Here is a 14,340-nt window from a genome sequence, read left to right as displayed (position 1 = left end):
GCATGACTTTTATGAAAACTTCACATTAGACAAAGATGATAACACGACTTCATTGTGGTGGTTTCCTTAATCGCTGTTGAACTGCTGCCAATATCAAAATCTGTATGATTTGACACATTGACTATTTGTTACAGGTTTGTCCCCGATTATGACAAGGTCTTCTACTTACGGGATTGCCCCTCACCTCACTGTAGTATTGTTCACCTAATTCTTATAGTCTGTCAGTACTCATATTCCATTTATGAAGGTAATGAAAGCAGCAAATAAAACTACTTTGCATTAAATACAAAACATTTTATTCAACAAAAATAATTTGTACAACCTCAGAAAATCACTTACCCCAACTCACTCACTCATCAACTCTACCACACAGATTATCTTGACAGCAAGCATATGATGATAAAAGTGTCAGCATGTTACTCACTGGGCCAGCACATGACTCACACTGGACCCCATGACTCAAACTGGACCAGCACATGGCACACACTGGACCAGCACATGACTCACACTGGAACCCATGACTCACACTGGACCAGCACATGGCACACACTGGACCAGCACTTGACTCACACTGGAACCCATGACTCACACTGGACCAGCACATGACTTACACTGGACCAGCACATGGCACACACTGGACCAGCACTTGACTCACACTGGACTCCATGACTCAAACTGGATCAGCACATGGCACACACTGGACCAGCACATTACACACTGGGCCAGCACATGGCACACCCTGGACCAGCACATTGGACCAGCATGTGCCATGCATTCAAGAACCACTGGACCAATGCTTGTCTGAACAATGGACCACATTCTCCCTTTGGCTTAATTCTTAGATATATATCACAATAATAACTGATCTCATAAGAAAATGTCATCATTTTCTATGTATTAACTTTAACATTTTGCACCATTAAGTTTAAAGCAATTGATAACCTTTATCTTGCCTAGAAAGCAAACATTAACATTCTTAAATTTTAAACAAAAAATAACAGTTTTTTAGCACAAGTTACTCAATCTAAATTTGAATTGGAAAGGTATCATATGATCATTCCTTCTTCTGTAATGAGCTTGCCATTTGCCTCGCCTGTGACCACAAACCCCACCCCACAACACCTTCAGCCTGCATGTCCTTGAGCACAAGCATCAAATGCTTTGTCTTTTTTCTGCATTATATGTATCACAACTTCTATTTACAAACTCAAAAAAAAAATGAAATATATAAAAAACTGATTTTGTTCGTGAAACTCCAAGAACAAGAGAGCTATGTGTTCTGTTAATGGCTATACCACATGTTTGCGCTAGATTTTGATATTTCAAAACCCTGCCTCCCTGAACAATTGCAAGTGAAAAGGCAGCGATTTGTATCAACTACTTCCTTTAAACCCACATCATAGTAGCTGCCACCTCACTGTCAGTGTAAGAAGTGTTTTATGTCCCCTCCTTAAAGCAAGACCAACCGTCCTCAAACTGAAGACCATTCCAATACAGACTTTATCATGGTGAATGTTACCAAAGGAGAGGTATTCATAAACTATAAAATTTTGATCTGAGTAGATATTAAGTTCATTTCTGACCACCTGTTTCATTCAGTTTGCAATATTAAAGAGTAGTTCCATCTGAGAAATACAGCAACCAACTGGTAAGCTCAATTTCGAGGCATAAAACATATGTTTTAAAATGTCAAACTATTTGTCAAGTATAATTAGGAGATAAACATACTGTGTTGGAAAATCAGAGGTATATAACAACGAAATTATGTTAGCTCTAAATCTGATTTACAACAGAACGTGTAGCGCGAGGTTACACGCTCGGTTTTAAATACAGAATTTAGAGCTGTTATAATTTCATTACATACCTCTGATTTTCCAACACAATACGTTTATCTCCATTCTACCATTACCATGTTATTCAGACTTTAAACAAATACATAAAGTGTTGGAAAATCAGAGGTGTGTAACGTGATTATATACCCCTGAATGACCTTGATTAACCAATCACAATCCAGTATTTACTGAAGTCATGGTAGAATGAAGAAATGGCTTGAATGTTTATCTGTACCTCATACCTGTTAACTCAGTGCCACCATATTGCTCTAGGTTGTGTTGAACAACAAGCAACAAAACATTTATTATGTGAATAGAATGCTTAACTAACCGATCTATTAGACACATGTTACATTGAACAAGAATGAACCACATGATGAACAAATTAAATGACCTGATTTGTAATGAACACCGTAAAATCGAGTATTGAATTCAATAATGTGCCTTTTCAGTTGTCAGCAATGTAATGCCCTATATACACTTATGAGGTTTGCAGTGTGTTAAACACCAATGAGATGACTATATACAACCACATGAATATTTTGTGTAATAAGCACTCTACATTTGTCTTTTATTCATTTTTGATGTCAATAATAACTTTCCAAAGACTTTGACCTAAAAATAATATTTAAAGGCTTCAACAGAAAAACTCCATCCTGACAGAACAATTCCATCCAAAGTTATGTGTATTAAATGTCACAGCCTTGTAGAAATGTACCTTAATATGTACCTTAATAACATTAAATCTTAAGGACCAATCTATTCTTTCATTCTACTACAGTTAATCTGTCATGCTATGACACACCTTTTCAGTAATATGAGAGAATTTGGTATTCATAAATTTCTCTAGAATAATATACATATTCACAACTTAAATCTATACCAGTAACCAGTCCAAATGTCATCCTTGTTCAAAACATTGGCACCAAACTCCACAAATACAATGTCATGAGACCCCTAGCATGTTTGATGTTGAGTTTATAGAAATACTGGGATCCCCTGGCAACCTTGGCTAGAGTTTGCAGGCATCAATCTGCTACCAAATATTATGCATTATGATGTTTTAGGACAGTGAAAGTCTCTTGCACAACCAGATTGTTTGGATATACAGAGGAATAGTTTCCCCCACTGTGTGAAACTATCAACAATCATGCAGGGTAGAGACACAAAAGTCACAAAAATCCACTCATTAACATGATCATCTGAAAACCAGTGACATGGATAAGCGCAAAAAATGTTTGTTCAACACAGTAAATGCTGCCTTATAAACAAAGAATGTTGAATCAGATTGACCTGATAAACACCTGTATCTCACAATGAACTGTATGATATGAACTGATATCAACTAGATGTACTTCAACTAGCCTCAGTTCATTAGCTATAATTTAATGATTGACCACTTTTGATAACTCCTGGTTCTTTCCATGTTACTGATTAGTCTCTTTAAGAGGGTCTCTCTATTATGAATTTAGAAAAGAAGAAATTATTGCGAAGTTTAAAACATAATAAATATCACACTTTGGACAGACCAGTACATTTCTTGAGGACAGGCAGCCATGAACACCAAAAGCATAAAGGATTTAACATGTGACCAAAGCTTGTGATGGAATTCCCAATTTGTATGACCCCTGTAACTTACTATACCCATCTTGACAAAGGACTTCAAACAAGTGATCAGCTGCTACCTTCAACTGTCTGTGTTTAATGCACAAAATTACTATAAACAATTTGAATATGGTTGTTTTTGTAGAATTCAACGTGGAAATAGACACAGGGCTTCAAAATTATTTTCAAATCCACATGCAACAGGGCAAGTGACTTTAGGAAAGTAACTTGTCCAGACTTAGTTTCCACTTGTCCAGATTTTTACGACATAATAATGATGATGTAATTATGAAAGAATAAATCAACATGGGACTTAATGTTTGTGTTTAGTGCACTACTTATTGAGAAGTGATAATTAGAAAGGAAAGAAAACTTCATCATAATTGTGAAATTTAGTGGCTATATGTTTGAGCCCATATGAAATAAAATCCAAGTTTATTTCCAATTTGAAACCTTAATCAGAAATTATCTAGTAGTCCATGGACAAGTAACATACCATTATTTGATTGCCCGAAATGAAAACTGGCTTGACCCAGTCATCATGCAATGGGATTTTTTAACCCTTGAGACAGCGAAAACATTGAAGAATAATTTAAAAAATTATCAGTTGTTGAAATCTTCATATTCTGCCTCAGATTATGAGCTACTAGTGAAAACAGTTAACATTTAAAGGTGGATCATCTAAAAATTGTAGTCTGGTCCTCACAATGGTTTTCAAAGGAAGCTGAAGGGCACCAGTTCATATAACAGTAGGCCAATCTGCTGTGCCATGACAAATTAACAAAAATAATATCAAAGAATCTAATCCAATATGATCACATAACTGCAAATGAAACGTATCCTCAAAGATGCTCCTATCCGACAACAGCCATGCCATAAAAACAACAACAGTGTCATCTCATAAAAATATCCAATCAAAGCACTAAAATATGGCACTGATAAATGATGTCACAAACAGACATCATAACATATTGCATTGATAATATCACAGTTACTGTAACAAACTTGTGTGACACACATAGTAAAGCTCTCTACACAAACATGTAACCATTATACTGCATTGCTATTATATCTACTGGTTTTCTCTAAACATGAACCTACTGTTTGACGAGTATTAGATGAGCCATGACCTGACAAATGATCCCAATTTGCATATATGGGAACACCCTCAAGAACATTCCATTTGAACTGAGGGAAACAGGTTGTGGTCAGAATATTGAAAAGTTTAATTTCCTTGTGCAGATCGTGTTTTGATGGTTATATCATACTACTGGACATGTGTTAAACAGAAGCAGCATTGAGTTCACGCCATGGTCAGTGTGTATTGCATATGCTTAATCCCCGATCTATTTCATGTACCTGTAGAAACCAAGTGTATTCGTCTACATTTCCTGCCCCGCCTACTTGTCACAAACGCATTTACTGCCAAGGCTCAACTAATACATGTCAAGCAGTAAAGGTCTATCAAAGTTTTTCAAAATACATTATATTTTGATAGAAATTACAACTAAAATGTAATGTTACCATATTTTCCTTTATAATGCAACCATTGAGCACATCAAATAATTCATAAGATTCACCATGACATTTTTTCCAGGCTTAGGTACTGGTAATCCCCACTGCCAGAATGAGTTAGAAATATCCTCATGTTATGGATCATGCAGTGATTAACAACAGTCAGAAATCATTATCACCAGACACTATTGTGTGCAAAGAAGGGATTTATCCAGTCTCTTTAACTCAAAGCCTGTTTTTGAAAAATTTTGGAATTTTTTATTCACATTAGCAGCATGCACAAATCAGTCTAGATAAATGCCAAGGTAAATCTCCTGAACTCATACCTGCACAAGAACACTAAATAATGATTGGATTATCATTACAATAACCTCTTTACAGAAACTGTTTTAAAATTGTCTCCTGCAAAATTTCCAATTCAGCTCACAATATAAAAACATTACTTGACATATACTAGTTACAAATAACACCATAACACAGAAACATTCATTTTCTTCCTTCCACAAATCCTCAGTTGACAATGTCCACCTGGACCTCAAAGGATGCCCCTGTTGCACCTCCGAGGATTCCTCGTTGCACCTCAAAAGATGCCTGTTTCCCCTCCAAGCATTCCTCAGCTGCACTGTCATTGTAGTGGAAGTCTGTGCATGATCAATGTTTAATGGTTGTCATTAATATGAGACACAGTGATGACCTTCCTGAAAGATAGAGTTCTTATGCAACACCAGCAACAAGTGGAAGACCCTGAAAATTCTCTTAATGTCATTTTGTACTGTACAATTTATCCACTAATATTTACAAAACACAACATATTCCTATCTGTACTACCTACTGTCTAGGTAGAGCTTCAGGATACCAATTATAGACTTGTTTTAACAACACTTCCATTGGACTTGGCAGTTCCATTGGTAACGCTGTCAGGAACTTTAATCACAATGTTGTTTTCAGTGCCATTCGGCTGAGCATTGAGCGTTGTTCGGCTGGTTGAAGACACTGCCGACATGGACGTGTTGTCATTCAGTCCGACTTCTTCAATACTTCCAGGAGGTTTCTTATACATAACAAGAGCAAGAAAGAAGAACAGGGATGACAGTCCTTTCAGGGATAACCCAAGTGCCAGAAGATAGTAACTCATTTTTCTGTTGTCATAGAAAAAACAAGCACCATCTCCATCACATTTCTTCTGCCACAGCAGACAGGTCAGGTCAATCATCTTCCCAAATAGGATTGGTCCTGGGATGGAACCTGCATTCAAACAAAGCAATGAGTTGAATCATGATGTCATGCTTAAGTGAGTTGAATTTTTTAAAAATACATGATGATCAAGTTAAATTGTTTGTCATACACAAGTAAACTGAAATGACAGGGAGTTGAATTGTTTTGTCATAAAGTGAGATAGTTGAAGGGTACAGTTAGATAATAACCTTCCTAATAGGTATACTAGTTTGTGTTGGAAATCAGTTACAATCTCACAATCAATGATTGGTTCATTACACCCAATCAATCACTGAAAATAATTGGTTAGATTCATTTATCAGATTCTTCTGTTAATGTTTGTTAATGCACAAAAATATAGAAAAACATGTAGTTCTTTCATTTTTTTCACAAACTGCACAAAATGCAATTTCATGTCTTAAAGGATCACTTGTATATTAGGAACATAAATTTCCTGGGTCTTTCAGAAAAATTCTATCATGGCAAGGAAGGAGCTTGTAGTGCCTATGAAATGTTACACACAAAATCAACCTTGTGAAAAATGTTGCTAAAGCAAAGCAGTGTTCCAAAAATGTTTGTGTTCAGTTATGAGAAATCATGATGGACTTTTGGTAGTTTAGTCGCTGTGGCCAGTCTTCGATTATTTCATGGAATCAGACCACCACTAATACTAGGGGACTTTAATTGCATTGCACATTTCTAGTTTGTGTCTATGTTTATGAAGCATTACATGGAGTATAAGTCTTTTTTGTTTTGTTGACCAAAACTATGAAACGTTTCTCTGAAAATACACATTGCATATTATTCCTGTCTTGTCTTACCTAGACACCGAGCTATGATCCACTGTATTCCAAGACCAAATGACCTCTGTTGTTCTGGCACACATCTAATGAAATACAGGAGAAGACTGATAATTGATCTATGAAAGATTTTACATTGAAGCCAATCATTGACAATATCAGTGTTTAAAATTCCCACCTTCCCGACTGTCAGGGACAGTCCATCTCGGACGGTCTAATTTCAAAAGTTACCAGTCCAGTAGATATTTTTACCTCTAACTTGCCTAAATGTTACATTATACTTTCATAGTATCAGCAGACAGGTTCAGATGGAATCAAAATCATCACGGAAGACCTGACTTCTTACCCAGGTACATAAAGCTTTGAAAAATGCTGTTGTGTTACAATAGCATTCAGCTGCAGATGATGATGAGGTTCCTGATGCTGAAAACAATTGCACTGCCGACAATAACTCAGATTTGTCTACTTTTGATTGTGACTGAGAGGCAGAAAATGAAACCAGGCCATTTAACTTTCATGCAGTAAAGACAGCATTCAGAAACCTGATTATTTTTGTTCTTTTATTGGTGAAAACCAGACAGGCAAGTTTGTATCAGGACTGGCAATATTTTCAAGTTACCAGTCCAACTGTCTGGCTTGAAATTTTGGGACAATATAGTATTTAGCAATGCTAGACACTATCAACATGCAATCTTGTAAGTCGCCAGTTATGACAAGCATGGGTTACTGATGATCACTTCTAACCGTATCCTCGATATCTCCAGAGTACATGTTCTGATAGACCTCTACTACACCGTGGATGCAACTACAGCTAGGTCCGATAAAGTTATTACCTCCCTTGGCTGGCTTTTCATCCAATCAGGTGTCTATGCTGAAAAGTTGAGCGTACCAGTCGTACCTCACATTTGCTTTTAAAATTATCTAACCAATTAAACTTGGCAACACAAATGATGCAGAGGTAGTCTGAAAGAGATAGAAGGAGTTCTTGCACATATTTTTCAAAAGTTTCAGACCTGTCAATTTGTCTGTATGATTAACCCCTAAACCTTCGCGGCTGTGACCACTATCTTTGTTGATACTGACAAGCTAGGTTGTAACAGCAGCTGAGCTGATTGGCTACTGCAAGAATGTGGAGGTAGTAAAGGGAGGTAATAAAATGAAAAGGCCGAGCCAGTTAGATGCATCTAGAGTATAGTGGAGATTTATTGGAACATATACCCCGGAGATATCAAGGATGTTCTAACCTGGATGATGACGGGTACACCATCAAGACATTCCACTGACCTGAGTGTTGCTGACAGAGCAGGCATGCTGGTAATGAAGGTGAGTAACATCATGATGGCGAAGAACGGCATGAAGAGAGGTAACCAGATACAAGATGTCTCACACTTGCCAAACTCAGCCATGTAGTCCGAAGCATTACTGTTGATACAGGAACAGTTTGAGTAGCGCTGAAACAGTACAACACAGACTTTCTTGGACATACTGTATAAAAAAGCAGTTCTTATGTTGCGTAGCACTGACTGTTTCTAGCAAACAAAACAGACCAAAGGTATGTCAGTGCCACTAATATAGTAATACCTTATTCTTCAAACAACAATTTAAGATTTAGTGGTCATGCTTGCCATCAATAACAGGGTGCATTCTGGCTAGGCATATAATAAGGATAGAATGAACATTGCTGTGTTAGTGTGCAAACTTTCTATTATTCTTTACGGTCATGAAGAGTGGTTTACAACTATCGTATTACCCCAACTATATATCAATTTAGCTTTTTAATATTTGTTAAATGTCGTATTTACAACAGATTACAGCAGCACTGTTACTGATAGTGGCTAGTATATTACAGTAAGCAGTGATAATATTTCCCTATACACAAATTACTAGAACCTTGATAATCTCAGCACTGTTACTGATAGTGGCTAGTATATTACAGTAAGCAGTGATAATATTTCCCTAAACACAAATTACTAGAACCTGGATAATCTCAAAACTGTTACTGATAGTGGCTAGTATATTACAATAAGCAGTAATAATATTTCCCCATACACATTTTACTAGAACCTTGATAATCTCAACACTGTAGGCACACACAAAATGCTTTATCAAACATTAAGCTAAAAATGAATCACTGTAGTTAATGGTGTAGTATGATACACTATTGATATACTTTCTCTACAAATTGGCAATGAAAATGTACTTTGAAAGAAACAGTCAGGTTTGAACTATTACCTGTACATATTAAAATTTTCTGTTGGCAAATGACATATCAACATTCAAAGGCCCTGTTATGAAATGAGCTAAGACTTTCTATCTTAGTATGAACTGCTTTAGCTTGGCATCATAGACTAGAAGGGAGACAACAAAACCTATGGTGTTGCATATCATACATAGAATGGATTCATTCCTATTTGGTGTATGTATGTGCATTTTGTTGCATACTGCTAAAGGCAAAGTCAAGAGCAAACTATGATGTTATTGGATCATAACTTCATTGTGTGATGTTACGGATGGAAATATTTGATTTCATTTAAATCTATTCATTTATTCAAGGTTGGAACAAAAGCATGTTAATATTTTAAAAGATGAATATTTTATTCTGCATGTGGCTAAATTATCAAAAAATGTTAAAAATGTTTGAACTTTAGTGTTAAACTGTTATCATAGTGAAAGATTTAGAATACAAAACATTATCCATCAATTGGCAACTGGACAATACAGATCACATCATTCCAAAGCCCAAAACACCTATATCGAGACAAGCTTCAGACACTCCTTACGTAGATCTGCAAATATCTCCTTAGAAGATGATTTGTAATTTGTAACAGTAACTGAAGCATAGGTTTTATGAACAGTGTTTCCTGTTTACCTGAAGAATACCTTTGTCAACATTGATCTATGGATACGTGATACAAAGATGCAGTGCAGAAGCAGAGAAAACAGTGTCAGTGCAATGTTATTGGAGGTTAAACATCTGGATACAAGTGTAACAGTTTCTGTGCACTGGGATGTATATGTTGGGTGACCACTGTGATCAGCAAAGAAAAAAGCTGTAAAAATAAAACGTACCTGACTGACATAACTAATTATCAGACTAGTGATTACTTGAACAATTTTCATGCAATTATGATATTGTGGATATTGTTAGTGCTTCTCAAACTGGCTAGAAGATATGTGTTAAGGCAAGTTCAAACAAACTTCTACTTTGATTTCACAAAGGTTTCAGTCAACTGATGTCATTTAAAAGAGAAAGATCAGTAGAAATCTCAACAAAAGGAGACAACCTAAAAGTCCCAAATGATACTGTGATAATTACCTCTTCAATTCCACTCTGTTCAGGGAAAAATTTCACAATGAGAAAAGAACTATCTACACAAAAATCAAATAAACACAAACAAGAGTACAGGATGCTTTGGGAAAACTCAGAAAAAAATCATGCACAAAACAGCTCATGCATGCAAACAGAATCCAACCGAACAGTTTCAACTGAATGTTCACTAAAAGTTTCGAAATAGATCATACACATATGTATACATAAAACTGCCTTAAATTGTGCATATGTTATCAATCATTTACAGAAATTAATGGTTTTTCAGCATTTTCTTCCGACATATTTCCTCCTCAAAACAGCAGATGATAGCATATTTCATTAAAGTTTACTTTGTGAAACTTGGTTGTTGAAACTCGATATTTGATGAAAATAGTACCCAAAGTAGAGATGAACATTCAGTATTAAAGAGGCAGAAATAAACACAGACTAAAGTACAAATGTCAACATCATACAACTAACATGATCTCCATCCATATTGGATACTGACCTTGACAGTGCCGCTCTCAGACACCTGACATCCCGCGTAGCAGGGGGAGAAGTACATGAGTCCATCCCGGCCACACACCGGGTGGTAGTCGTCCTCTGTACATGCACAGTTACTGTTACATGTGTTGTCCAGCTGCTTGCCCAGGAATCCTAACTGTCTGTAAGTAGAACAGTGAGTGAGTAAATTGTTTCGTCTCTTTGGGTGAGTGGATGAGTTTAGTTTTACAGTGTTTTTAACATTGCTCCAGCATTATCACAGCAGGGAATATCAGAACACTGCTATATTACAACAAACACACTGTACCCATGAGAGGAATCAAACCCCGGTCTCTGATGTTACAGAGAACGCTTTAACCACTAGGCTACCCTATCGCCCCTTATCACTTGAAACAAACAGTTGTCACTAAATAGGTTCTGCAGCTTCTTGTCCTTTAATCGCAGGAGACCAACAGTTCTCCTTTGGTATCAAGGTTAGCAAACTTCCTTTTTGAAACCTTCCTTTCAGATCACATTGGTAAAAGAAAACTACCTCAGAATCGAAGTCCACAACAGAACCCTGACAGATTTCCATTGAATGATCTGTCTCAGAAATGACAATGTCATGTGCATGATTCCACAGGTGTAACAGAAATACAAATGTCAGACTAGCTTCTTTCCCATCCCTGGATTGCATGTACTCACATGTTATCGGCACTGGTATTGTATTTTACATTGATTCCAGCAAAGGGGACGTTTTCACAGTTGATCAAGAACACTAAGGCGACAAACAGGACAATTATTGTAGCACCAAGACAAAATTTGATGATCCCCGCCACCTTCATATTGAAGCGTTTGACGATGTAACCTCCGAGAAATGTGCCACCTCCACCTGCTGGGATGGCTGCGTAACCTGAAGCGACAACAGATTTCACACATACAGACACAACCTGGGTTGGAGGCATCACATCTGATCATAACAATAATAGCCAATCACATCTGATGATACCAACAGTATTCACATCCTAATATTCCAGCTTGTAGATCTGGACCACACAAACCACTGACTAGGAACAGAACTATTAATCTGTGTCATGGTGGAAAAAGCAATCAGTCAAGCCACAGACATGACTGACAAAAAGACATCTCTCAGACAAGCATCGTGTACCTCGGACCTAGTCTAGATTATGGATTTTCACAGAATCTTCACTTGTGCAAGTGTTATATGTGAGATTATACATTCAAAATAATTTTTTAGAAATTTTCATTTGAATTTTGAATTTGAAGTCACTTACCAACAAACTGGGCCGCACTTGCAGCTGGCAAACTGAACTGAGCCTCGATGAACTTGGGAGCAAAGGTAGAAAATCCGCTGAGGAGGATGCCTGCAACAGAGGAGACAATACAAAGGTAAGAGCAGCAGGTAACAGTGGCAGGTGGCAGCTGCACAGGTAACAGCGACAGGTAGAAGCTGCACAGATAACAGCGGCAAGTAGCAGCTGCACACGTAACAGCGGCAGATACAGTGCCTCTACACAGTTTAGATACACACTTTAGACGAGACAATACACAGGTAAGAACAGCAGATAATAGACAGGTAGCAGCTGCACAGGCAACAGTAGCAGATAGCAGCTGTACAGGTAACAGTGGCAGGTAGCAGCTGCACAGGTAACAGCTGCACAGGTAACAGTGACAGGTAGAAGCTGCACAGGTAACAGTGGCAGATAGCAGCTGCACAGGTAACAGCGACAGCTAGCAGCTGCACAGGTAACAGCAGCACAGGTAACAGCTGCACAGGTAACAGCGACAGGTAGAAGCTGCACAGGTTACAGCTGCACAGGTAACAGCAGCACAGGTAACAGCGACAGGTAGAAGCTGCACAGGTAACAGCTGCACAGGTAACAGCGACAGGTAGAAGCTGCACAGGTAATAGCGGCAGGAACACTGCCTCTACACACTTTCGATTGTTCTTTACTGTGTCACATGTTTCACATGTGATACTCAGATCAAGTAGAAATCCCAAAAGAGAAATGTTTATTACAGTGTAGTACATTACAAATTACAGATTGCTACAAAATTCAGAACTCTTTAATGGGTAATATATCAGCGAGTCTAAGATGATCATTAAGGAGTTTCAGTATGATAAACAACAGAGCATATAGAATATAACAGTGTACATGAAATACAACATGCATACCTTCACTGGCTGCTGCAAAGTTGAGGAACATGAACGTTGGGTTGGTCACAAGTAGTTTGATGGAGAGTAGTATGTCTTTGATCCCTCTCGTGTTGCCAATCTTTTTAGCTTCATCTTCACTGCTACCCTTGTGGACCTCTTTGCCCCGCTCTGCTCTATACTTGCTGGAGCCTGCACACAGCAATACACATTGATTCATGTCCCCAGAAGAGGATCATACCTATCGGTATGAACAGCCCTAAATTTCACCATAAGCTGAGGATTTACAATCTGTTTCTTCATTATCAGAAGCCACTTTGATCAGACCATCGATTGAAATGCAGAATAATACTGGTAAACAATTCTGGATGGCATCCATGGATGATCTTGAGTGTCCTGGATAATTTATAATTGCCACTAAATTCTTGGTTTGGTTCACTGAGCACTCCAGCTACAAAGTCTGGGAGATGTTATTCAGGTTTGGGTGTACTGTTCCTTGAGGTATTTTTCATTGTGATCCTTGGTCTGGGTCTTCAGCAACCCATGCTTGCCACATAAGGCGACTATGTTTGTCGTAAGAGGTGACTAAAGGGATCAGGTGATCAGGCTCACTGACTTGGTTGACACATGTCATTAGTTCCCATTTGAGCAGATTGATGCTTATGCTATTGATCACTTGATTGTCTGGTCTTGACACGATTATTTACAGATCGCCTCCATATAGCTGGAATATAGCTGAGTGTGGCATAAAACTAAACTCACTCACGTAATATGATCCTTGGTGTTATACAGAACAAAATATCAATCGGATATGGTCACATGATATAATCTTACACAATGTAAATCTTATCACCGGTGAAAACAACAATGACTGATCCATAAGATCTCTGTCCACAGTGGTGTCAACAATGTTGTCTGTAACTACCTGGCAGAGCTCGCGGGAAACCAGAGAGAGGGACGGCAACAAAAAAAGCAAGGGCGCCGCTGAACAGGAAGCCAATCCACCATGCTCCTACCCAGCGGGGGTTGTCAGTTGTAACGGAGAGACTGAAACATACAGCATGACTATCACCATTCTCCACAATAGTGCTCACACTAATGTCTGTCAATACCTGTGTTACCTGGATAATATCAATAGCACTAATGTCTGTCACCATCTGTTACCTGGATATACTAACAGCACTAACGTCTATCAACACCTGTGTTCCCTGGATATATCAGTAGTACTAATGTCTCTCAACATCTACGTTACCTGGATATACTACTAGCACTAATGTCTGCCAACACCTGTGTTACCTGGATATACCAATGGCACTAATGTCAATAAACAACTGTGCTACCAGAATATATCAATAACACTAATGCCTGTGAACACCTGTGTTACCTGGATGCATCAACAGCACC

The 14,340-nt window shown here is 37.9% G+C and overlaps 1 protein-coding gene across 3 annotated transcripts in view; it reads right to left on the bottom strand.

Annotated features, from left to right (window-relative positions):
- Positions 1-279: 279 nt before the first annotated feature.
- The window catches only part of LOC137277527 (solute carrier organic anion transporter family member 4A1-like), a 125,931-nt gene continuing 111,870 nt past the window's right edge, over positions 280-14,340 (bottom strand). For 2 of the 3 annotated variants that reach the window (XM_067809299.1, XM_067809300.1), the window contains 9 exons: positions 13,862-13,983; positions 12,958-13,128; positions 12,056-12,145; positions 11,466-11,673; positions 10,786-10,942; positions 10,284-10,298; positions 8,252-8,418; positions 6,989-7,053; positions 280-6,197 (listed from right to left, as the gene is read on the bottom strand). In XM_067809299.1, coding sequence (XP_067665400.1) covers positions 5,812-6,197; positions 6,989-7,053; positions 8,252-8,418; positions 10,284-10,298; positions 10,786-10,942; positions 11,466-11,673; positions 12,056-12,145; positions 12,958-13,128; positions 13,862-13,983 — 1,381 coding nt within the window. In that variant the 3' untranslated portion in view covers positions 280-5,811. The remainder of the gene's footprint in view (positions 6,198-6,988; positions 7,054-8,251; positions 8,419-10,283; positions 10,299-10,785; positions 10,943-11,465; positions 11,674-12,055; positions 12,146-12,957; positions 13,129-13,861; positions 13,984-14,340) is intronic. The other variant, XM_067809301.1, reaches the window with a different exon arrangement.

This window comes from Haliotis asinina, chromosome 3, assembly GCF_037392515.1.
Source record: "Haliotis asinina isolate JCU_RB_2024 chromosome 3, JCU_Hal_asi_v2, whole genome shotgun sequence".
Taxonomy (NCBI): Eukaryota; Metazoa; Mollusca; class Gastropoda; order Lepetellida; family Haliotidae; genus Haliotis; species Haliotis asinina.
The sequence above is the reverse complement of the archived record's forward strand: the minus strand, read 5'-3'. Positions and strand labels throughout refer to the sequence as shown.